The following is a 25,369-nucleotide window of genomic DNA, read 5'->3' on the forward strand; positions in this document are numbered from 1 at the left end:
TGTGCCCGTCACTGAATCAGAAACGTGAAATTTCTACGTCCTTTATGACATCATCGTCGCTGTGCCCCTTGCGGCCTCGACCAATCAGAGACGCGGGATGTCTACGTCCTTTATGACATCATCGCCGCTGTGCCCGTCGCTGATCGGTCGAGGCCTGGCGCGGGATTTCCAAGACAGACAGAAAAACCCTTAGACCAAATCAGCAACGGGCACAGCGACGATGATGTCATAATGGTTGCCATTTCGACGTTGATGTCATAAAGGTTGCCTCGACCAATCAGCGACGGGCACAGTCTGCCGCGAATTCTGGAATCATCATTGTCTATATACTACGGGGACATGCATATTCTAGAATACCCGATGCGTTAGAATCGGGCCACGTGTGTATATATATATATATATATATATATATATATATATATATATATATATATATATATATATATATATATATATATATATATATATATATATATATATATATATATATATATATATATATATATATATGTGTACACACACACACACACACTAGCTGAAGAGTCCGGCGTTGCCTGGGCATAGTAAATATCTGTGGTTAGTTATAGCACGTCACTTCTCTTATTTTCCCATCACGCCTCTCATTTTCTCCCTCACTCCTCTCATTCCCCCCTAACACTTGTCATTTCGACCTCACATCTGTCATTTTCCGATCACTACACTATTTTCCCTCACTCCTCTCATTTTGCACTCACACCTTTTCATTTTTACCTCACACCTCTCATTTTCACCTCAGTATATACATGTTTGTCATCTCCCTTATATATAGTATACACCTGTTATAGTATATACCTGTATGTCATCTCCCCTGTATATAGTATATACCTGCTGTGTGTCATCTCCTCCTATATATAGTATATACCTGTATGTCATCTCCTCCTATATATAGTATATACCTGTGTCATCTCCTATATATAGTATATACCTGTATGTCATCTCCTCCTGTATATAGTATATACCTGTCATCTCTCCTGTATATAGTATATATCTGTGTCATCTCCTCCTGTATATAGTATATACCTGTAGGTAATCTGCTCCTGTATATAGTATATACCTGTGTCATCTGCTCCTGTATATAGTATATACCTGTGTGTCATCTCCTCCTGTATTTAGTATATACCTGTATGTCATCTCCTCCTGTATATAGTATGTACCTGTATGTCATCTCCTCCTCTATATAGTATATACCTGTGTGTTCTCTCCTGTATACAGTATATATCTGTGTGTCATCTCCCCTGTATATAGTATATACCTGTGTGATCTCCTGTATTAGACCTCGTTAACACGTTATTTGCAGTATTTTTACCTCAGTATTTGTAAGATAAATTGGCAGCCTGATAAATCCCCAGCCAACAGGAAGCCCTTTCCCTGGCAGTATATATTAGCTCACACACACATACACATAATAGACAGGTCATGTGACTGACAGCTGCTGTATTTCCTATATGGTACATTTGTTGCTCTTGTAGTTTGTCTGCTTATTAATCAGATTTTTATTTTTGAAGGCTAATACCAGACTTGTGTGTGTTTTAGGGCGAGTTTCGTTTGTCAAGTTGTGTGAGATGAGTTTTGTGTGGCAACATGCGTGTAGCAACTTTTTGTGTGTCGAGTTGCATGTAACAGGTTAGTGTAGCAAGTTGTGTGCAGCAAGTTTTGCGCATGGCGAGTTTTGCGCGTGGTGAGTTTTATGTCTGGTGCCTTTTGAGTATGTGCAAGTTTTGTGTGAGGCAACTTTTGCATGTGTTGCAAATTTTGTGCATGTGGCAATTTTTCCGCGTGTGCAAGTTTTGCGTGTGGCGAGTTTTCCATGAGGTGAGTTTTGCACGTGGCGAGTTTTGAGCGGCGACTTTTGTGTTTCGACTTTTATGTGGCGAGGTTGGTGTATGTGTGGTGAAATGTGTGCTGAGGGTGGTATGTGTTCAAGCACGTGGTAGTGTGTGACGCATTTTGTGTGTGTTCATATCCCTGTATGTGGTGAGTATCTCATGTCGGGGTCCCACCTCAGCTAGTGTACGGTATATACTCTTTGGCGCCATCGCTCTCATTCTTTAAGTCCCCCTTGTTCACATCTGGCAGCTGTCAATTTGCCTCCTACACTTTTCCTTTCACTTTTCCCCATTATGTAGATAGGGGCAAAATAGTTTGGTCAATTGGAAAGCGCGGGGTTAAAATTTCACCTCACAACGTAGCTTATGACGCTCTCAGGGTCCAGACGTGTGACTGTGCAAAATTTTGTGGCTGTAGCTGCGACTGTGCAGATGCCAATCCCGGACACACACGGACACACACACACACATAGTAAATATCTGTATGTGTGTGTATGTATGTCCGGGATTGGCATCTGCACCGTCGCAGCTACAGCCACAAAATTTTGCACAGTCACACATCTGGACCCCGAGAGCGTCATAGGCTATGTTGTGAGGTGAAATTTTAACCCTGCGCTTTCCAATTCACCAAACAATTTTGCTCCTATCTACACAATGCGAAAAATTGAAAGGAAAAGTGTAGGAGGCAAATTGACAGCGGCCAGATGTGAACAAGGGGGACTTAAAGAATAAGAGCGATGGCGCCAAAGAGTATATACCGTACAGTTGCTAAGGTGGGGTCCCGACATGGGATACTCACCACACACGGGGATATAAACACACACACAAAATGCGCCACACACTACCACATGCTTGAACACATATTACCCTCAGCACACATTTCACCACAAATACACCAACCTCGCCACATAAGTCGAAACACAAAAGTCGCCACTCAAAACTCGCCACGCGCAGAACTCGCCACATGCAAAAACTAGGCTATTGCAAAACTCGCCACAAGTGCAAAACTCACCTCATGGAAAACTCGCCACACGCAAAACTTGCACACGCGGAAAAATTGCCACATGCACAAAAGTTGCAACACATGCAAAAGTTGCCTCACACAAAACTTTCACATACTCAAAAGGCACCACACATAAAACTCGCCACGCGCAAAACTCGCCATGCGCAATACTTGCTGCACACAACCTGCTACACTAACCTGTCACATGCAACTCGACACACAAAAAGTTGCTACACGCATGTTGCCACACAACTCCTCTCACAAAAGTCGCTACATGCATGTCGCCACACGCAACTCAACACACACAACTTGACAAACGAAACTCGCCCTAAAACACACACAAGTCTGGTATTATCCTTCAAAAATAAAAATCTGATTAATAAGCAGACAAACTACAACAAATGTACCATATAGGAAATACGGCAGCTGTCAGTCACATGACCTGTCTATTATGTGTATGTGTGAGCTAATATACAGTGGGGCAAAAAAGTATTTAGTCAGTCAGCAATAGTGCAAGTTCCACCACTTAAAAAGATGAGAGGCGTCTGTAATTTACATCATAGGTAGACCTCAACTATGGGAGACAAACTGAGAAAAAAAAATCCAGAAAATCACATTGTCTGTTTTTTTATCATTTTTTTTTGCATATTATGGTGGAAAATAAGTATTTGGTCAGAAACAAAATTTCATCTCAATACTTTGTAATATATCCTTTGTTGGCAATGACAGAGGTCAAACGTTTTCTGTAAGTCTTATGAGGTTGCCACACACTGTTGTTGGTATGTTGGCCCATTCCTCCATGCAGATCTCCTCTAGAGCAGTGATGTTTTTGGCTTTTCGCTTGGCAACACGGACTTTCAACTCCCTCCAAAGGTTTTCTATAGGGTTGAGATCTGGAGACTGGCTAGGCCACTCCAGGACCTTGAAATGCTTCTTACGAAGCCACTCCTTCGTTGCCCTGGCGGTGTGCTTTGGATCATTGTCATGTTGAAAGACCCAGCCACGTTTCATCTTCAATGCCCTTGCTGATGGAAGGAGGTTTGCACTCAAAATCTCACGATACATGGCCCCATTCATTCTTTCATGTACCCGGATCAGTCGTCCTGGCCCCTTTGCAGAGAAACAGCCCCAAAGCATGATGTTTCCACCACCATGCTTTACAGTAGGTATGGTGTTTGATGGATGCAACTCAGTATTCTTTTTCCTCCAAACACGACAAGTTGTGTTTCTACCAAACAGTTCCAGTTTGGTTTCATCAGACCATAGGACATTCTCCCAAAACTCCTCTGGATCATCCAAATGCTCTCTAGCAAACTTCAGACGGGCCCGGACATGTACTGGCTTAAGCCGTGGGACACGTCTGGCACTGCAGGATCTGAATCCATGGTAGCATAGTGTGTTACTTATGGTAGGCCTTGTTACATTGGTCCCAGCTCTCTGCAGTTCATTCACTAGGTCCCCCCGCGTGGTTCTGGGATTTTTGCTCACCGTTCTTGTGATCATTCTGACCCCACGGGGTGGGATTTTGCGTGGAGCCCCAGATCGAGGGAGATTATCAATGGTCTTGTATGTCTGCCATTTTCTAATTATTGCTCCCACTGTTGATTTCTTCACTCCAAGCTGGTTGGCTATTGCAGATTCAGTCTTCCCAGCCTGGTGCAGGGCTACAATTTTGTTTCTGGTGTCCTTTGACAGCTCTTTGGTCTTCACCATAGTGGAGTTTGGAGTCAGACTGTTTGAGGGTGTGCACAGGTGTCTTTTTATACTGATAACAAGTTTAAACAGGTGCCATTACTACAGGTAATGAGTGGAGGAAATAGGAGACTCTTAAAGAAGAAGTTACAGGTCTGTGAGAGCCAGAAATCTTGATTGTTTGTTTCTGACCAAATACTTATTTTCCACCATAATATGCAAATAAAATGTTAAAAAAACAGACAATGTGATTTTCTGGATTTTTTTTTCTCAGTTTGTCTCCCATAGTTGAGGTCTACCTATGATGTAAATTACAGACGCCTCTCATCTTTTTAAGTGGTGGAACTTGTACTATTGCTGACTGACTAAATACTTTTTTGCCCCACTGTATACTGCCAGGGGCAGGGCTTCCTGTTGGCTGGGGATTTATCAGGCTGCCAATTTAGCTTACAAATACTGAGCAAATAACGTGTGAACGAGGTCTAATACAGGAGGAGCTGACACACAGGTATATACTATATACAGGGGAGATGACACACAGGTATATACTATATAGAGGAGGAGATGACATACAGGTACATATATATACAGGAGGAGATGACATACAGGTATATACTATATACAGGAGGAGATGACACACAGGTATATACTATATACAGGAGCAGATGACCTACAGGTATATACTATATACAGGGGAGATGACACACAGGTATATACTATATATATAGAAGGAGATGACATTCGGGTATATACTATATATAGGGGAGATGAGACAGCAGGTATATACTATATACAGGGGAGATGACATACAGGTATATACTATATACAGGAGATGACATACAGATGTATACTATATATAAGGGAGATGACAAACATGTATATACTGAGGTGATGAGGTGAAAATGAGAGGTGTGAGTGCAAAATGAGGAGTGAGGAAAAATAGTGGAGTGATCAGAAAATGACAAGTGTTAGGGGGGAATGAGAGGAGTGAGTGGGAAAATGAAAGATGTGATTGGGAAAATGAGAGGCGTGATGGGCAAATAAGACAAGTGACGTGCTATAACTAACCACAGATATTTACTATGCCCAGGCAACGCCGGGCTCTTCAGCTAGTGTGTGTATATGTATATGTGTATATATATATATATATATATATATATATATATATATATATCTCCAAAAAAAGATGCAGCACCCCATTGTTTCAGTGGAAAAATGTGCAGGATTTTAATCAACCCACATGTCTGGGCGACGTTTCGGCTACAAATGAGTCTCTCATTGCTGCGTGTACAGCATCAATAGTAAAAAGATCTAATGTTAAAAAATCGTTATATAACTCACTGTCCATCAGCCCCTTGGATTCACAACAGGCCGCTCTTCGCAACGTGCCGGTGACCGCTTCATGCATTGCGATCTCGCGAGATGATGTAGCGGTCTCGCGAGACCGCAATGCACTCTTTAGACTGGAGCACGTGAGGAGCGTCGGTAAACGCTTCCTGGATCTGGGGCCAACGGAAGGTGAGTATATAAATATGATGCCCACATTGCTATGTACTCTACTGGATCCTGGACACACGCAGAGCTCATTTCGCACTTGGTTCCATCTCTGACGGCGGTCCTGAGTCATGTGTTGTGGGCGTGGCACCGGCCCGCTCACATGACCGGTATCTGCTGGATGGATGTGAGACCTGGAGCGCATATATGGGGCTCTGCATGCGGTTCACGCATGCGCACGCGCTATTTTTACTTCGTCACATGATCGGATGTGACCACTATTTAAATGGGACTGAGATCTTGATTAAGCCACGCCCCCTGAGGAAGCGGCAACTATTGAACGCGAAACGCGCGTTGGGGTATGTGACCAGGATCCAGACGGGACTTCTACTCCACTCCACATGGGTAATTAGATTTCTTGTATATGCATTGTGTGCACATTAGCTTACGGCCATTATCATAGCACTTATCTATGCGCTTATACTACTAAAGGTACTGTCACACTAGACGATATCGCTAGCGATCCGTGACGTTGCAGCGTCCTCGCTAGCGATATCGTCCAGTGTGACAGGCAGCAGCGATCAGGCCCCTGCTGGGAGATCGCTGGTCGGGGAAGTAAGTCCAGAACTTTATTTCGTCGCTGGACTCCCCGTAGACATCGCTGAATCGGCGTGTGTGACACCGATTCAGCGATGTCTTCACTGGTAACCAGGGTAAACATCGGGTAACTAAGCGCAGGGCCGCGCTTAGTAACCCGCTGTTTACCCTGGTTACCAGCGTAAAAAAACAAACAGTACATACTTACATTCAGCTGTCTGTCCCTTGCCGTCTGGTTCCTGCACTGACTGCTGGCCGTAAAGTGAAAGCAGAGCACAGCCACAGCGGTGAGTCACCGCTGTGTGACTCACCGCTGTGCTGTGCTTTCACTTTCACTTTACGGCCAGCAGTCAAACCAGCAGGAACCAGACGGCAAGGGACAGACAGCTGAATGTAAGTATGTACTGTTTGTTTTTTTACGCTGGTAACCAGGGTAAACAGCGGGTTACTAAGCGCGGCCCTGCGCTTAGTTACCCGATGTTTACCCTGGTTACCGGGGACCTCGGGATCGTTGGTCGCTGGAGAGCTGTCTGTGTGACAGCTCTCCAGCGACCAAACAGCGACGCTGCAGCGATCCGGATCGTTGTCGGTATCGCTGCAGCGTCGCTAAGTGTGACGGTACCTTAAGTCTGGCTGATTGGACATTAGCAAATACTTTTGTGTGCACTTGCTGGCAGCACGCCTGCTGCATGCTTGAGTCAGTAATCCACTGTGTTATTGTCCCGGTCTGTGATTCATGGTTACTATTGTACCAATGGATTTAGTCACAAATCTGTCACTTTTACTTATATGGTAATACTATGTCTTTGAAAATTATGTGTTTTCAATAAAGTGTATATTTTGGGTATATACTTTTGGCTACTTTTTGGCTCATGGTTCTCCTATTCTTGCTATTTATGGTTGAGTCGCCATTTCTTTTTGTTGTTACTTATGACTGATGTTTGTTTATGTATAGGGTTAATAGCAGCGGTAAGGCGTGCGTTACCTTCGGCATAACGTGGTCCGTTACCGCTGGCATTAACCCTGTGTGAGCGGTGACTGGAGGGGAGTATGGAGCAGGCACTGACTGCGGGGAGGAAGGAGCGGCCATTTTGCTGCCGGACTGTGCCCGTCCTTGATTGGTCGTGGGCGTTTTGCCACGACCAATCAGCGACTTGATTTTCATGACACAGAGGCCGCGACCAATGAATATCCGCAACACAGACAGAAAGACGGTAGTGACCCTTATGCAATTATATTATACTAGATGGTGGCCCGATTCTAACGCATCGGGTATTCTAGAATATGTATGCTTAGTGTATAGAGCAGCCCACGCTGTACATTGCGCAGCCCACACAGTCTATAGCAATGCGGGCACATATCCCTGTTAAAAAAAAGAATTAAAATAAAAAATAGTTATATACTCACCCTCCGGTGGCCCCCTGGATCGAAGTGGTTACTGACGCTCCTCGTGCGCTCCGGTCTGAAGAGTGCATTGCGGTCTCGCGAGATGATGTAGCGGTCTTGCGAGACCGCACGTCATCATCTCGCGAGACCGCAATGCACTCTTCAGACCAGAGCGTCGGCAACCGCTTCGATCCGGGGGGGCCACCGGAGGGTGAGTATATAAATATTTTTTTTTATTATTATTTTTAACATTAGATCTTTTTACTATTCATTTGGTCACACAGGGTTAATAGCAGCGTTAACGGACTGCATTATGCCGCGGTGTAGCGCAGTCATTTTAACGGACTGCTCAAACGCTATGTGGGCACTGACTGGAGTGGAGACTTTCTGGGGTCATTCCATGTCAAGTGTACCAATGATTTTTACCGCTATATTTTTAATTCTTTTGAGATTTTGTTATTTGGTAATAGTGTGTCAGAGAATGCAAAATATAAAGAAGAAAAAATTCTAGTATGGTTTGTTTTTGTTTTTTTAATTGATTTTCAAAGTTCGGAAAAAGTGCGAATTTCGGTGTTGCCTGCCTTTACATTTCTCCTCATAGCTCCGGCTATAAAAAAGATAGAGAAACAAAATAAACACCATTCTACCCAGAACTGTACAGGCTTTCACCAGATATATCACAAGAGTATGTTTGATAATATTTTACCCATGCAAACGCAAATGCAAAATTTTAAACTGCATTTCCGAAAAAAGCCTTTAATTACAAAATTTCAAAAACTGCACATGTGCCTGCTCTGCTCCTAGCCACATCTGTACCAAAACACAAAATAGGATCGTGGTGGGATCATATTTTAAAAAATAAAACTATTAGTCTCAATTCGAAAATCTTGAATTCAGATCTGTTCAGCCTGTGGTCTAACAGTGTGGGGTGTATATTTACCAAATAATCCATGATTTTTAGATATTACTGTATTATTTTATGTTAGAGTATTAGAAGCAGGAGAGGAGAAAGCTTTGTTGGGACTGAGAATGACCAGGGGTAGACAGTGACTGCAGAGCAGATGACAGGCCGGCAGCTCCAGCCTCCAGAGGCCATATTCACACCAAAGCTTAAAGGTAGAAGCTTAAAGACTAACATCCCCCATTATCCGAACCTCGCACCTCCGTCTTCAAGACTTCTCTCGTGCTGCGCCAGCTCTCTGGAATGCACTTCCCCAGACGATCAGACTGATACCTAGCCCCGACCTATTCAAGCGCGCTTTAAAAACCCATCTCTTCAAACAAGCCTACCAAATCAACTACTCTGTAAACTAACTTTGTCCTGTTCCCTCCTTCCAAATATTATCTGCATGTGAATCTGCACCCTACTATTCATCTGTCTCCACACCCTCCATGCACATGATAACTGCACTTGATGCTTGACTATTGCACTTAAACACACGGGCTGATGACCGGATCATGCAGCTTTATATGAAAATCCCTATTTATTATAATTGCCAGACCTGAAATAACAAGCACTTTTCACCTATTGTGTCCCCCCATTTCCTTGTAGATTGTAAGCTTGCGAGCAGGGACCTCACCCCTAATGTCACTGTTTAAATTGTCTTAACTTGTACTGAATTTGTCTGTACATGCCCCCGCTTAATTGTAAAGTGCTGCGGAATTTGTTGGCGCTATATAAATAAAAAATTATTATTATTATAAAGGTACCGTCACATTTAGCGACGCTGCAGCGATCTAGACAACGATGCCGATCGCTGCAGCGTCGCTGTGTGGTTGCTGGAGAGCTGTCACACAGACAGCTCTCCAGCGACCAACGATGCCGAAGTCCCCTGGTAACCAGGGTAAACATCGGGTTACTAAGTGCAGGGCCGCGCTTAGTAACCCGATGTTTACCCTGGTTACCAGTGTAAATGTAAAAAAAAAAAACACACTACATACTTACATTCCGGTGTCTGTCGCGTCCCCCGGCGTTCTGCTTCCCTGCACTGTGTAGGCGCCGGCCGTAAAGCAGAGCGGTGACGTCACCGCTGTGCTCTGCTTTACGGCCAGCCGGCGCTGACACAGTGCAGGGAAGCAGAACGCCGGGGGACGCGACAGACACCGGAATGTAAGTATGTAGTGTTTTTTTGTTTTTTTTTACATTTACACTGGTAACCAGGGTAAACACTGGGTTACTAAGCGCGGCCCTGCACTTAGTAACCCGATGTTTACCCTGGTTACAAGTGAAGACATCGCTGAATTGGCGTCACACACGCCGATTCAGCGATGTCTGCGGGAGATCCAGCGACGAAATAAAGTTCTGGCCTTTCTGCTCCGACCAACGATGTCACAGCAGGATCCTGATCGCTGCTGCGTGTCAAACAAAACGATCTCACTATCCAGGACGCTGCAACGTCACGGATCGGTATCGTTATCGTTACAAAGTCGCTCAGTGTGAAGGTACCTTAACACCCAGGCAACTTCTCAAATGGAGGGAGAAAAATATTCTTAACATACAGTTCATGTATTGTACAAACCAGGACTACGAAGAGGAGGAGAGTTTGTGAAAACCTCGGTTACAGGAAGCAGAACCCATCACAGGAACTCAGCAATACCGGACTGCACCTTCTGGTCCAGCGCCGTCCTTTGTGTATCCAAGAAAACCAGACAGTGTAAAAGTTACAAAAATCAGATATTAACTCAGGTGGAGCCGAGCACCATGACAGGCCGTCCATTGCTAGTAAGCTCTTATGGACAAGATGACATTTCACCCACTAGAAGGGACACATTGATGATAAAAGGCCAGTGTAAAAACCTATTGTTTGATTAGTTCATATTTTATAGAACGAGGATTTAACTACTGTACTATTCTTCTTAAACACTTCATAAATGACATGTAACAATTTTTTTCTATTATATCACTAAACATGTATAAATAGGTGGTAAAAATATTGGTTCTTTTAATCTGGTTTTTAACATAAAATTAGGATGAGACTGTATTTAGAAAATCACACTTGATGTGATCACCTTTTTTTTTTTTTTTTTCTTTTGGTTTGTTCAATGCATTCAGGTTGAAAATGCTGAGCAAGTTGTGTTATGATGATTAAGATGTATTTATTCTGGCACTTCAGTATTTGTTTTTTGTGTTTCTTTATTGTTGCATATAAATATTGAAATCCATAAGTTGTACCGTAATTTGAAAAGAAAAAAGGAAGAAACTCACACAAACATAAAATCAGATGATTCAAGGCTTAAAAAAAAATACAAATTTGATAGGTCCCAAGTTGAATCCCTGTACAAGTATAATCAAGAATACATGTAACACACATGCATGTTTTCACAATTTTAAAACCTACGCTTTTTTCACAACTGTGCATCAAAATTTTGAATTTGATTTCTCCAAAACAAAATATAAAGAAACATAGTCTTGTGACATATCAAATGAAAGCCGGTACCGTTCTGAGAAAAATGATGCCTCTTCCACCTCTTTATCTTAATTCTATCCCGAGATATGATAAAAAATGTAAAGCCATACCAGGCCAAAATCCACGCTTTTTCAAAACTTTAGAAATCTATAAAAAAAAAATTAACTGAAGAAAAAAATTCAAAACTTTTAATTTGTAATTAACTAAAATTGTCCTTCATAAAAACAATAAATAAAAATCTAAAGACGTTGGGTAAAAAAAAATATTCATAATTGGGTCACTTGATATGGAATGACCCATTGCCGGATTTTTTGCACAGTACGCTGACAAACGCAGCATGCTGCGATTTTCTCAGCTCGTAAAATACGGTCAAGCAATATACGGCAGATAGGAGCTGCCCCATAGAGAAACATTGGTCCGTGCTCAATGCGTTGTTTTTGCGCCTACGTTCATACGTTCGTAAAACTCTCTAGTGTGACGCCGGCCTTATACTCTCCTAACGCCCATTCCATTGAAGCCCTTGTCTCCTGTAATGAAATTAAAAAAAAAAAACTATCTCTCACCTCTCTGTTGTTCTGTCACATGCCGTGATCCCTGTGGAGATCACTGGTTTTCAACCTGGACGGTGCCAAGATGCGACCGTCCAGACTGAGAACCACTGAAGAATGAGCTGCCGCAAGCAGTGGTGATCTCATCAAGGTTACAACCACTCACTGAGGCTGCGTTCCCAGTTCGGCTAATGAACTGCGGTGAGATCACTGCTAGCACAGTGAGTGCCGATGTCAGTTCACCGGGAGAATTTCACTGCGGTGAACTTGTCTCTGCACCATGAGACTCTTTCTCACTGTAAGAGGTTCATTAGCCCAACTGGGAGCGTTTGTTGTTCCCTTCGTGGCTTACGTCCAGACTCCCCACAAAACGGCATTTGGACATATGTGCCAACAAGGCCATAGACTATAATGGTGCTGACAGTGTCGTCTTTTGTGCATCATTTTTGGGCATGTGTCAGTAGTGATATTAGCTAGCTGTTGGTAATCGTAACCATGGATACCTAAGGTCATGCAATGCTTGCACATGAGAAAAGAAATATGACGAATTAGGAAAACGATACTACATTTCTGATTGGAGGTATTTTAACACCACCTACATATCAGGATAGTATCTTGGCGATGGGAATACCCCTTTAACCCCTTAGTGACAGAGCCAAATTTTAAAAATCTGACAAGTGTCACTTTATCATAACTTTGGAACGCTTTGACAAATTCCAGTGATTCGGATATTTTTTTTTTTTTTGGTGACACGTACTTTATAATGGTAAACTTGGGTTGATATATTTGATATATTTTGTGTTTATAAAAAAAATCTGAAATTTGGCATATAAAAACAAATTGCAATTTTCAAACTTTGAATGATTATCCCTTTAATTCAGATAGTCATACCATACAAAAACATTAATACATATTATTTCCCACATGTCTGCTTTTCATCAGCAGCATTTGAAAAATGTTATTTTTATTTTGTTAGCATTGTATTGTAGGAGGTTTACAAATGTAGCAGTAATTTCTCATTTTTTTTTTTTATTTTATTTTTTTTTTTTCAAGGAAATTTTACAAAATGTTTTTAGGGACTAAAACCCCCTCCCCACCCAAAAAAAAACAAAAACAAACTGATACCATTTTAAAAACAACACTTCCTGACATATTGAAAACTGCGGTCAGGTAGTTTATTAACCCCTCAGGTGCTTTTCGGGAATTAATACAATGTGGCATAACAGGAATGAAAAAGTTGATTTTTACCACCTAAATGTCGCTGACTTTTTAACAGGTGAGTGTAGCCGGCAGACTCAAAGGCCGCTATTTTGGCACAGAGTTGCCATGACAAACATCAGGACGCAATCATGATCTCAGGGTGCTGATGGGGATAAAGAGGGAGAAGCCACACTCTTTTTAAACCTTTATATGATAGTCATTATTGACAGCAGCATCTAAGGGGTTAAACAGATATGGACAGTGACAGTACTGATCGTGGCTGATACAGCAAGTTGTCAGCTATAGTGTACAGCCGACAGCTGCTGGATTGTCACCTGTATGGGGAGGCTATTCTCATATCTCAGGTCAGTTAAAAGATGTATCGGCGGTCATTAAGGGGTTAAACTAAGGTGTCCTGTATTTGGCACCTCTAAGGTTTACAAACTTGTAATCAGTCTTTCTGCCTATTTAGATGGGGAAAAAAGTAGTCCTTGTTCTTTTTGGTATCATGGTATGTGTGAAAGGGATCAGAGGGCACCACTGTAAATAAATTCAGGATCTCCTTAGCATGAAGAGGACAATGTGTGCAAAGTAATAGAGAAAGAGCATGTTATACAAAACGGGATCCTCAGAAAAAATATTTAAATAAATTCTTAATGCAAGCTACAAAAGGTAATTAAAAAACAAAAGTAAAAAAATGATTACACACAATCACCCAAAATAGGGTGACACGCACTGTCAAACCACGTATCAATGTTATGATCTCAGTATCCTATAGATTGGATCCAGGTTTGAAATAAAAAAAAAAATATATATATATATATATATATATATATATATATATATATCCGCACAAACACACTAGCTGAAGAGCCCGACGTTGCCTGGGCATAGTAAATATCTGTGGTTAGTTATAGCACCTCACTTCTCTTATTTTCCCAATCACATCTTTCATTTTCTCCCTCACTCCTCTCATTCCCCCCTAACACTTGTCATTTCAACCTCACATCTGTCATTTTCTAATCACTCCACTATTTTTCCTCACTCCTCTCATTTTGCACTCACACCTTTTCATTTTCACCTCACACCTCTCATTTTCACCTCATCACCTCAGTATATACATGTTTGTCATCTCCCTTATATATAGTATACATCTGTATGTCATCTCCTGTATATAGTATATACCTGTATGTCCTCTCCCCTGTATATAGTATATACCTGAATGTCATCTCCTTCTATATATAGTATATACCTGTATGTAATCTCCTCCTGTATATAGTATATACCTGTTATCTTCTATATATAGCATATACCTGTATGTCATCTCCTCCTGTATATAGTATATACCTGTAGGTCATCTGCTCCTGTATATACGTGTAGGTCATCTGCTCCTGTATATAGTATATACCTGTATGTCATCTCCTCCTGTATATAGTATGTACCTGTATGTCATCTCCTCCTCTATATAGTATATACCTGTGTCATCTCTCCTGTATATAGTATATATCTGTGTGTCATCTCCCCTGTATATACCTGTGTGATCTCCTGTATTAGACCTCGTTCACACGTTATTTGCTCAGTATTTTTACCTCAGTATTAGTAAGCTAAATTGGCAGCCTGATAAACCCCCAGCCAACGGGAAGCCCTCCCCCTCGCAGTATATATTAGCTCACACATACACATAATAGACAGGTCATGTGACTGACAGCTGCCGTATTTCCTATATGGTACATTTGTTGTAGTTTGTTTGCTTATTAATCAGATTTTTATTTTTGAAGGATAATACCAGACTTGTGTGTGTTTTAGTGCGAGTTTCGTTTGTCAAGTTGTGTGTGTTGAGTTGCATGTGGCGACATGCATGTAGCAACTTTTGTGAGATGAGTTTTGTGTGGCAACATGCGTGTAGCAACTTTTTGTGTGTCGAGTTGCATGTGACAGGTTAGTGTAGCAAGTTGTGTGCAGCAAGTTTTGCGCGTGGCGAGTTTTGTGTGGTGCCTTTTGAGTATGTGCAAGTTTTGTGTGAGGCAACTTTTGCATGTGTTGCAACTTTTGTGCATGTGGCAATTTTTCCGTGTGTACAAGTTTTGCGTGTGGCGAGTTTTCCATGAGGTGAGTTTTGCACTTGTGGCGAGTTTTGCAAGAGCCTAGTTTTTGCAGGTGGTGAGTTCTGCGCGTGGCGAGTTTTGAGTGGCGACTTTTGTGTTTCGACTTTTATGTGGCGAGGTTGGTGTATTTGTGGTGAAATGTGTGCTGAGGGTAATATGTGTTCAAGCACGTGGTAGTGTGTGGCGCATTTTGTGTGTGTGTTCATATCCCCGTGTGTGGTGAGTATCCCATGTCAGGGCCCCACCTTGGCAACTGTACGGTATATACTCTTTGGCGCCATCGCTCTCATTCTTTAAGTCCCCCTTGTTCACATCTGGCAGCTGTCAATTTGCCTCCTACACTTTTCCTTTCATTTTTTCCCATTATGTAGATAGAGGCAAAATTGTTTGGTGAATTGGAAAGCGCGGGGTTAAAATTTCGCATCACAACATAGCCTATGATGCTCTCGGGGTCCAGACGTGTGACTGTGCAAAATTTTGTGGCTGTAGCTGCGACGGTGCAGATAGGATGCTTAATTGATGCGTTTTTTATTTCGCGGTTTTATTGCTTTTTTTTTTTTTATAGCGAAAAATCCGGAATGTGTGCACAAAGCCTAAAAGTCACCATGCGCTGAAAAAAAACCTAAAAAGGCATTAATCCTGGTATTGGCACCACCAGGTAGTTGATAAGCATGAGCTTCAGCACATCAATAACATGCACTAGTCACATATGGAGAAGATATGCAACAGTGCATCCCAAGTGATAGCTGAAGTGATCGTCACTTGGCTAACACATACACTGTATGCATGCTAGAATGCAGGATATGCCAGCAAATGACAGGGCACAACGTCCGATTTAAATAAAGTGGTGGTAGCGCTGAGAGAAACCTCCAATGAAAGAAGGGGGCTAGTACCTGTGTACATGGGGCTATGTCAGTGGTGTTAGTCAATAAAGATGCAAGGTGGCCTGGATCTTGGTAAAAGTCAAAGCAAATGACTGGGCATAACGCCCAACGCGTTCCGCCATCCAAGCGTGGCTTCCTCAGGAGTGCGTGAGTAAGGGTGTGTAGCATGCATTTTATATACATGTGAGCATCAGCTGTTTGGACTTACCGGAGGAGTAATGCAGAGCACGTTTCATTTCCACCCCGTTGAAAACTCCTGATTTCTGTTTTTGCCATCTGCCCATGAGTCTATACACACGCTGGCTGCACTCTGCATTCCTCCTCCGGATAAGTCCAAGCAGCTGATCCTCCCATTCATCTGATTCTGTAATTAATGTTATTTTCAAGCCTGGATCCAATCTATATGATATTGAGGTCATAATAACATTGATGCGCTGTTTGACAGGGCTTGTCACCCTATTTTGGGCCAATGTGTGTAATCCTTTTTTGACTTTTTAATTGTATTTTTTAATTACCTTTTGTAGCTTGCATTAATAAAAAATGTACCGTATTTAATTTTTTTTTCTGGTGATCCTGTTTTGTATAGCATGCTGTTTCTCTATTACTTTGCATGTTTGTTATCATGGTGTTGACCACACTGAACATGGACCGTGTATAGTTGCACATATTATTCGGAAGGTCTACGTGACTGTAGCCAACCTCCCATTACCTGTCCACAAGAGGAAAATTGAAGAGACAGATAATACAAATGGCAACAAAAGCTCCAAGAACAACTTCCAAAGAGATTAGAGGAGAACTCCTCCAAAGTCAGGGTACCTCCGTATCAGACACACCATCCATTGTTGTCTTGGTGGACTTCAGGGAAAACGATGGAGGAAACCACTGTTGAAAGCAAATCCTTAACATAACAGACTGAAATTTGCCAAAATGCAAAGTGACAAAGCTTCTGGGAGAATGAACATATTAGACAAAACTAGCTTTTTGGCAAGTCACATCAGCTTTATATTCAGACTCAAAAATGACATATTCAAAGAAAACATTGTCCCTACTGTGACACATGGAGGAGGCTTGTTCATGTTTTGGGGCTGCTTTGCTGCATCTGGCCCAGGGGGGTCTTGAATCTGTGCATGGTACAATGCAGTCTTAAGGCTATCGATGCATTTTAGAGCAAAACGTGCTGCCCAGTGTCAGAAAGCTTGGTCTGAGCCTTATCTCATGGTTTCTCCAACAGGATAAAGGCCCAAAATTCACAGCAAAAAACATCCAACAATGGCTAAGTGACAAGCATCGGACTGTTCTGACGTGGCTTCTTTGAGCTTTGTTCTAAATCTCATCAAATGTCTGTTGAAGGAGCTGAAACCTGCAGTCTGGTGAAGTTGCCTTCACATCCGAGACACAAAGAGCAGTCTGCTCACGATAAGGGGGTCAAAATTCCTGTAGACAGGTGCAGGAGTCTCATTGAGAGTTGCATAAATTTTGTTTGTGTGTAGTGATTGCCTCAAAAGGTTGTGCTGGAAAATATTCAGTTAAGAATCCCATCATTTTGTTCAGACTATTTTCATTAGTGTGGTTTGTTTTGTGGATTTTTTTTTTAAATAACCTCTTTTGTCTAAGCGTCTGTCACATTTTATTATTTATGGAAACCAACTGCAAAAATCATTGGGATCCGTCAGGCATTCGGTTAACATCATGTGAACGATCTTGCCCGTGTTTGATTATTTAATTGTTCTTCCCTGTGACAAAAATGATGACATAGATGGCAACATGGGACGATCATGTCACTTTCTTTGTCTGCCATTTTCTTTCTGTCCTTGATAGAGTATATTGCTACCAATTAATTGGATGATTTCTCGGTGGAAACCTGGGACTTCTGTGAAGGACTGGAGAACATGGGCTGAAAAATTAGCAAAATGCCTAGGATTTGTCGTAAAGTGGTGTAACTGGTCTTTGTAAGCTTCCTTTTTTTTAATTGACTTTTTTGTGTTGTATGTCTATGAAGAATATTGGAGATATAATTTCATGGCAATTATTTTTATCCTATGTGGCATGGGATTATAAAACTCCCCTTCAGTGTTCAGCTAGCAGCAACGGGGATCCGTGGATGTGAGTGACAAATCTCGCACCTTGAGCAGCTCCGAGCAGGACAAAGGCTAGCTTGCAATATAGAGTCCTGTTGAAGATCATTCTAGAAACATGATTCCATAAGGGGTTATGGGGATGCTATACATGGTAACATAGTAACATAGTTATTAAGGTTGAAGGAAGACTTTTAGTCTATCTAGTTCAACCCATAGCCTAACCTAACATGTCCTAACATGTTGATCCAGAGGATGGCAAAAAAAAAAAACTATGTGGCAAAGAGTAAGCTCCACATTGGGGAAAAAAAATCCTTCCCGTCTCCACATACGGCAATCAGACTAGTTCCCTGGATCAACGCCCTATCAAGAAATCTAATATAACCTGTAACATTATACTTTTCAAGAAAGGCATCCAAATACTAAGCATTCATTGCGTATATTCCTGAGATCCCCAGAACATGGTGAACACCTGCCTGACTCGACCCGTTCTTGCACCCAGGGGTATAGAGATACATAGAACACCTAGTAGAAGCAGGTAGCTAAGGCTTTTTTGGTCCCCACGCATAGTGCGGGCCCAGGTTGGATCCAATGGTGCCAGAACCGCTCCCTAGGACATCCATAAAGTGAGAAACCTAGGAGCCAATTGGCAGTTCATGCCCCCTTGCGGCCCAGGGCACTCTTGATCTGACATCACCTGGTAATTGGCATACAGGTGCTTCTTGCTAAATTAGGATATCATCAAAAACTTAATTCATTTCAGTTTTTCAATACAAAAGGTGAAACTCATATATAGTCACTACAAACAGTGGTGTATTTCAAGTATTTATTTGTTAATGTTGATGATTGACTTACAGCCAATGAAAACCCAAAAGTCATTTTCTCAGTAAATTAGAATACTTTAGAACACCAGCTTGAAATGTTGGCCTACTGAAATGTATGTTCAAATGCACTCATTACTTGGTCGGGCTCGTTTTGCATCAATTACTGCATCAGTGCGCCGTGGCATGGAGGTGATCAGCCTGTGGTACTGCTGAGGTGTTATGGAAGCCCAGGTTGCTTTGATGGTAGCCTTCAGCTCGTCTGCATTGTGGGTCTGGTGTCTCATTTTCCTCTTGACAATGCCCCATAGATTCTCTATGGGGTTAAGGTCAGGTGAGTTTGCTGGCCAATCAAGGCCAGTGATACTGTTGTTTTAAAACCAGGTATTGGTACTTTGGCAGTGTGGACAGGTGCCAAGTCCTGCTGGAGAATGAAATTTCCATCTCCAATAAGCTTGTCAACAGAGGGAAACATTAAGTGCTCAAAAAATTTCCTGGTAATCGGCTGCACTGACTTTGGTCTTGATGAAACACAGTGGACCTACACCAGCTGATGACATGGCTCCCCAAACCATCACTGATTGTGGAAACTTCACACTAGACCTCAAGCAGCTTGGATTGTGGCCTCTCCACTCTTCTCCAGACTCTGGGACCTTGATTTCCAAATGAAATGCAAAATTTACTTTCATCTGAAAACACCTTGGACCACTGAGCAACAGTCCAGTTCTTTTTCTTCTTGGCCCAGGTAAGACTCTTCGGGCGCTGTTTATTGGTAATGAGTGGCTTGACACAAGGAATGTAACACTTGTGTAGCCCATGTCCTGGATACGTCTGTGTGTGGTGGCTCTTGAAGCAATGACTCCAGTAGCAGTCCACTCCTTGTGAATCTTCTCCAAATTTTTGAATGGCCTTTTCTTAATCCTTTCAAGACTGCGGTTATCCCGGTTGCTTGTGCACCTTTTTCTACCACACTTCTTCTTTCCACTCAACTTTCCATTAATATGCTTGGATACAGCACTCTGTGAACAGCCAGCTTCTTTAGCAATGACCTTTTGTGGCTTCCCCTCCTTGTGGAGTGTCAATGACTGCCTTCTAGACATCTGTCAATTCAGCAGTCTTCTCGATGATTGTGAAGCCTACTGGACAGACTAAGGGACCTTTTTAAATGCTTAAGAAGCCTTTGCAAGTGTTTTTTTGTTAATTATTCTAATTTACTGTGATAATGACTATGGGTTACAGCCAATGAAAACCCCCAAATCATAGACATTAGCAGAAATAAACACTTGAAATAGATGTTTGGTATGACTCTATATAATGAGTTTCACTTATTGTTTTGAAGAACTGAAATTAACGTTTTGATGATATTCTAATTTTGTGAGAAGCGCCTGTATATACTGCTTATTTCTTTAGTCCTACCACTATTGTATTTGCGAATCTGGCCATTGTATATGTGAAACCTTTGTGTGTATATAATGTATTGTCTAGTGTGCTCTTAAGGCCATTAAATATATAAACCTAACCATGGGCTGCTCTTTTATCTCGAGCCACGAATCCACAGGCCCGCTTTTCGGATTAACTTTCCATGATACCGGGGCTGGTTTCTGGCCCGATATAAGCCCAGTCCATTAATGGGATTATATCTAACAAGAAACTGTTGGCAGCCATACCAGGCTGGGAGTGCTCTATTTCAATGATGTTGGTGAACTGAGCCTGTCGGCTTTGTGAGCGAGTGTGGTGCCACATCCTCTCACTCCCTGGAGGTGTCTGTGCCAAGCTGACCTTGCGTGTCCCTAGGGGGTGTGGAATGTCACGTTGGTGCAAGTGAGGAGACCACATCATGTGATCTCCCTGATGTAATGGCGAGGTGCGGGTTCCTCACGTGGTGGCAGCGGAGGGATTCTGCTTGATCTCTCTGGTGTCCTTTCATAATGCCCTTCATGTAATGTTGCGGTATAAACCGTTGCTTGTAACAGTAAGTTGACAGATTTCTGCCTTTCTTTTTATAGGAGTTGCTTGCAGTCGTGGACATCTGTCTGTTTTTAGAAGACCTGGAACTCTTGATGCCCCTGTTAGGAGGAAGATAGCATTTCGAGCCTTTTCAGAGACTACTGTGTATTTTGCCTCTAAAGATAGTGCCAGCAAGGATGGATCAGGCGATGGAAAGGTACAATTAGTTTGGAAACCCATTGTCCTGTGATGCTGGCGCTTCATTTTAGTCACTCACTTGATGCACTTTTTCTATGAGCAGAAAACCGTAAATGAAGGAGGTGGTAAGAAGTCTTCTGGCAGTTCAGGGAAAGGTGGCAATCAGCTGCGCTGCCCGAAGTGTGGGGACCTGTGCACCCATGTAGAGACGTTTGTCTGTAAGTTCTCGTATAGCTTTACGCTTTGACACAATGTGACCTCGTCTTTGACAACTTTCACTAAATCCTTGTGCCTATTCTCTCTGCAGCCTCTACCCGATTTGTCAAGTGTGAGAAATGTCACCACTTCTTTGTCGTTCTGTCAGAGGCAGATTCAAAGAAATCGATAAACCGAGAGCCCGAGACTGCTGCTGAAGCTGTGAAACTAGCATTTCAACAGAAACCTCCTCCACCACCCAAAAAGGTGCCCTGAATAACTCCCTGAGGGTCAAATAGTCCATATTCCCAGCTGTAATGCGGTCTTTGGGATTGGTTTGAGACACGGGTGCTGATGTGTACAACTGGCTATTTATGAAGGGGGCAAAAATGAGCTGAATTTAAAGGGTGTTTACAGTTTTATTGCAAAAAAATATATCTATGAAAAGCTGCAGGTGTGCGATCATGCACACGTATGAATCTGGATGTATATGTGGATACCTGGTGAAGTCTATATGCCGCATATTGGCTACACGTGTGGGCATGAGTTTTTTAGCTTGTAAAACCTGTATAGACCGAATACCTCTCATAGGAGACATCTACTATATAATTGTCTAAGGGTCACTTCCGTCTGTCTGTCACGGTTATTCATTCGCTGATTGGTCTCGGCAGCTGCCTGTCATGGCTGCCGCGACCAATCAGCGACGGGCACAGTCCAGAAGAAAATGGCCGCTCCTTCCTCCCCGCAGTCAGTGCCCGGCATCCGCATACTCCCCTCCGGTCAGCGCTCACACAGGGTTAATGGCAGCGTTGACCATGGTGTAACGCACTCGGTTACCGCCGCTATTAACCCTGTGTGACCACCTTTTTACTATTCATGCTGCCTATGCAGTTAGATGCGTTAGAATCGGGCCACCATCTAGTTGGTATATAACTGTGGATGAATTATATGAAGTGTGTGGGGAATCCTCAGCATTGTGCACAACATACTGCATATACATGTGGTTTTAGGTCAAGATCCTCGTTGGAAATCTTGACCGGTGTGTGGTTTTAACCTTTTTAAAGGGGTTATATCCTTTCAGAAAACTTTTCCTGATATGTACAGTTCGTTGTGCAAAAAAAAAACTGTGGTTTATTTCTCCGTCACAGGCCCAGCGCTGCGTTTCTGCCCTGTTCTACATTACTCGGCTGTAGTGGTAGTGTTGCTGTAGTCTCTAACTGGGCTCAGCGGCTCCTGCCGTCTAGATGGTTATAGCCAATGGACCCGGTGATTGGCTGCAGACACCGTCCTCAGTGGCAGAGACCCAGTGTTGAACCGGAGAGGATTTTGTGCTTTTCAAACCTATTTCTTACATATGAGTACAATTGTCTCTGTAGCGTGTGCATGGATTTCTGCAAGGCCTATTCAGATGAAGGGAAGAATTGCAAATAATTGCAGTTCTGCCATGTATGAACATACCCTAGTAATGTGCACTCATGAGCCCTTTGTGAGAAAAAAATTATTGGTCCTTGCAGCAGGGCAATGTGGGCTGTGATTCCCCCAGCTCGGCTGTGAGGAAGTACCTGTATTTTTCGGCGTATAAGACAACCCCCAACTTTTCCATTTAAAATATAGAGTTTGGGATATACTCGCTGTATAAGTCGGGGGTCATCTTATATGTCTGGTGTCGTCTTATACTGCGTGTGCGGAGCTCTGAGGTCGCCGCATATGGTGCAGGGAGCGTTCCCGGATGGTTCCCTGGGTCTGGAGGAGAACTGACTCTCCTTCAGGCCCTGGGATCCATATTCATGTAAAAATAAAAATTTTGATATACTTGCCTTCCGACGGCCCCCAGAGTTCTCCTGTCTCTCGGCGGTGCACACGGCGGCTTCTGTTCCCAGGGATGCATTGTGCGAAGGACCCGTGTGACGACACGGTCGTGTGACCGCGACATCATCTCAGGTCCTTTGCGCAGTGCATCCCTGGGAACGGAAGCTGCCGTGTGCACCGCTGAGAGACAGGAGAACTCTGGGGCCGTCGGAAGGTAAGTATATCGCTTTTTTTTTTGTTTGTTTTTTTTCTTTTTTTACACGTGAATATGGATCACAGGGCCTGGGAATCATCTGGAACCGATCCCTGCACCATATGCTGTGACCTCAGAGCTCCGTACCCGGTGTACAAGACGACCCCCGACTTTTGAGAAGATTTTTAGGGGCTAAAAAGTCATCTTAGATGCCGGAAAATACAGTAAATCAAATTGACCTAGGTGTTTCAATTCCTTTCAAGGAGAACGATTTGGTAGAAAGTTGCATAACTTTTCATTATAGGTGATTAAACTGGAAAACCCCTTTTAAATGGAATCTGTTACCTAATTTTGGCCCTATAAACTGCAGCCACCACCATCAGGGGCTTACCCATTACAGAATGCTGTAGATGTCGAGGGGAGGCGCCGGGCCCGGACATCTTCATACGATGTTGTCTTCTTCTTTGTTTCCTGTTGCAGCTCCTGCGCAGGCATACTTTATCTTCCCTGTTGAGGGCAGCGTAAAGTACTGCAGTGAGCAGGCGCTGGGCCTCTCTGACTTTTCCCGATGCCTGCGCACTGCAGTACTTTGCTCTGCCCTCAACAGGATGATAAAGTATGCCTGCAACGGAGCTGCGACAGGAAGCAAAGAAGAGGATGTCATCGTATGAAGATGGGAGGACCCGGACCGTCTCTCCCAGGTGAGTATAATCTAACTTGTTTTTCTTCTCTTTCAGGTTACATCGGGGAAGGGGGAGGGCGGGTTTATCTACAGCATTACGGAATGCCGTAGATAAGCCCTGATGGCGGTTTATAGGGCCAAAATTAGGTGACAGATTCCCTTTAATAATTGACTTGTCAGCTGATTGTAAGACTGATAGCAATCATATATACCTGTAGACAATCAGCCATTGATTAAGAACTATGTCCTGTATGGCATTGTATGCAATAGGGGGGACAAATATTCCTATGCAAAATAGTCTCAATTGTTCAGGATATTTGCATTTATTATCCTTCGCTTAGTGATATGTGACGGGTATGGGAGTGTCTTGACAGATCTTAGTAAAGAAAAGCAAAGCTTTGATTAGATCTTAATGGATGATTAAAGGGGGGAGGGGTTCTGTTTACTGAGCCCAGATTTTACTGAACAATTAAAGGGGTTGTCTGGAAAGTAAAAAGAAATTCACAAAATTCTCAGATACTGTAGAAATAAGTATATATGCAAAAATCTGCCCCCCTATCCCCTACTCCTGTTTCTCTGCTGCCAGGTGCCTCGCCAGTCTGTCATTTTTGCTATAGCAATGATATCCCGACCCAGTGACTGCTGAGGCCACCCATGGCAGTAATCTGCTGCACTGGTTATATTGATGAAACAAGTAGGGAATTTGGAGGTGAGTATTTTAAAGAAATAAAAAAAAAAAAACAAGTATAAGCCTACCCGAGTATAAGCCGAGACCCCTAATTTTGCCACAAAAAACTGCGAAAAGACATCAGTTGGTTAAGTGTTTTTTGAATATCCATATTGAATCAGGAGCCCCATATAATGCTCCATAAAGTTCATGATGGGCCCCATAAGATGCTCCATGTTAAAATATGTCCCATATAATGCTGCATAAAAGGTTAATGATGGCCCCATAAGATGCTCCATATAGTAATATGCCCCGTATGCTGCTGCGATTATTTAAAAAACAAAATAAATACATACTCGCCTCTCATTGCTGGGCACCGAGTGCCAGTGTCCTGAGCAGGAGGGGATACCAGCTATCTTTGGGGGTCAGGTGCCGGAGTCCCCGCTGGCTCAGGACACCGGCACTTGCGATATTCACTGTTACGGCTGCGACCGTAAACGCGCCGAGCCGATGCCCCCACGTCGCCAAACCTTGACGACATGGGCGAGCGTCCCAAATGGGAACACGATGTGGACCCACTGGACCACATAAAGTAACCTGA

The 25,369-nt window shown here is 42.9% G+C and overlaps 1 protein-coding gene across 4 annotated transcripts in view; it reads left to right on the forward strand.

Annotated features, from left to right (window-relative positions):
• The window catches only part of CLPX (caseinolytic mitochondrial matrix peptidase chaperone subunit X), a 68,727-nt gene that overhangs the window by 12,926 nt on the left and 30,432 nt on the right, over nucleotides 1-25,369 (forward strand). For all 4 annotated transcript variants that reach the window (XR_011320819.1, XR_011320820.1, XM_069766339.1 and 1 more), the window contains exons 2-4: nucleotides 21,084-21,241; nucleotides 21,326-21,440; nucleotides 21,530-21,684. Coding sequence is in view for 2 of the 4 variants with exons in the window: in XM_069766339.1 (XP_069622440.1) it covers nucleotides 21,084-21,241; nucleotides 21,326-21,440; nucleotides 21,530-21,684 (428 nt within the window). In the remaining 2 variants the exon portion in view is untranslated. The remainder of the gene's footprint in view (nucleotides 1-21,083; nucleotides 21,242-21,325; nucleotides 21,441-21,529; nucleotides 21,685-25,369) is intronic.

Source organism: Ranitomeya imitator, chromosome 4, assembly GCF_032444005.1.
Source record: "Ranitomeya imitator isolate aRanImi1 chromosome 4, aRanImi1.pri, whole genome shotgun sequence".
Lineage (NCBI taxonomy): Eukaryota > Metazoa > Chordata > Amphibia > Anura > Dendrobatidae > Ranitomeya > Ranitomeya imitator.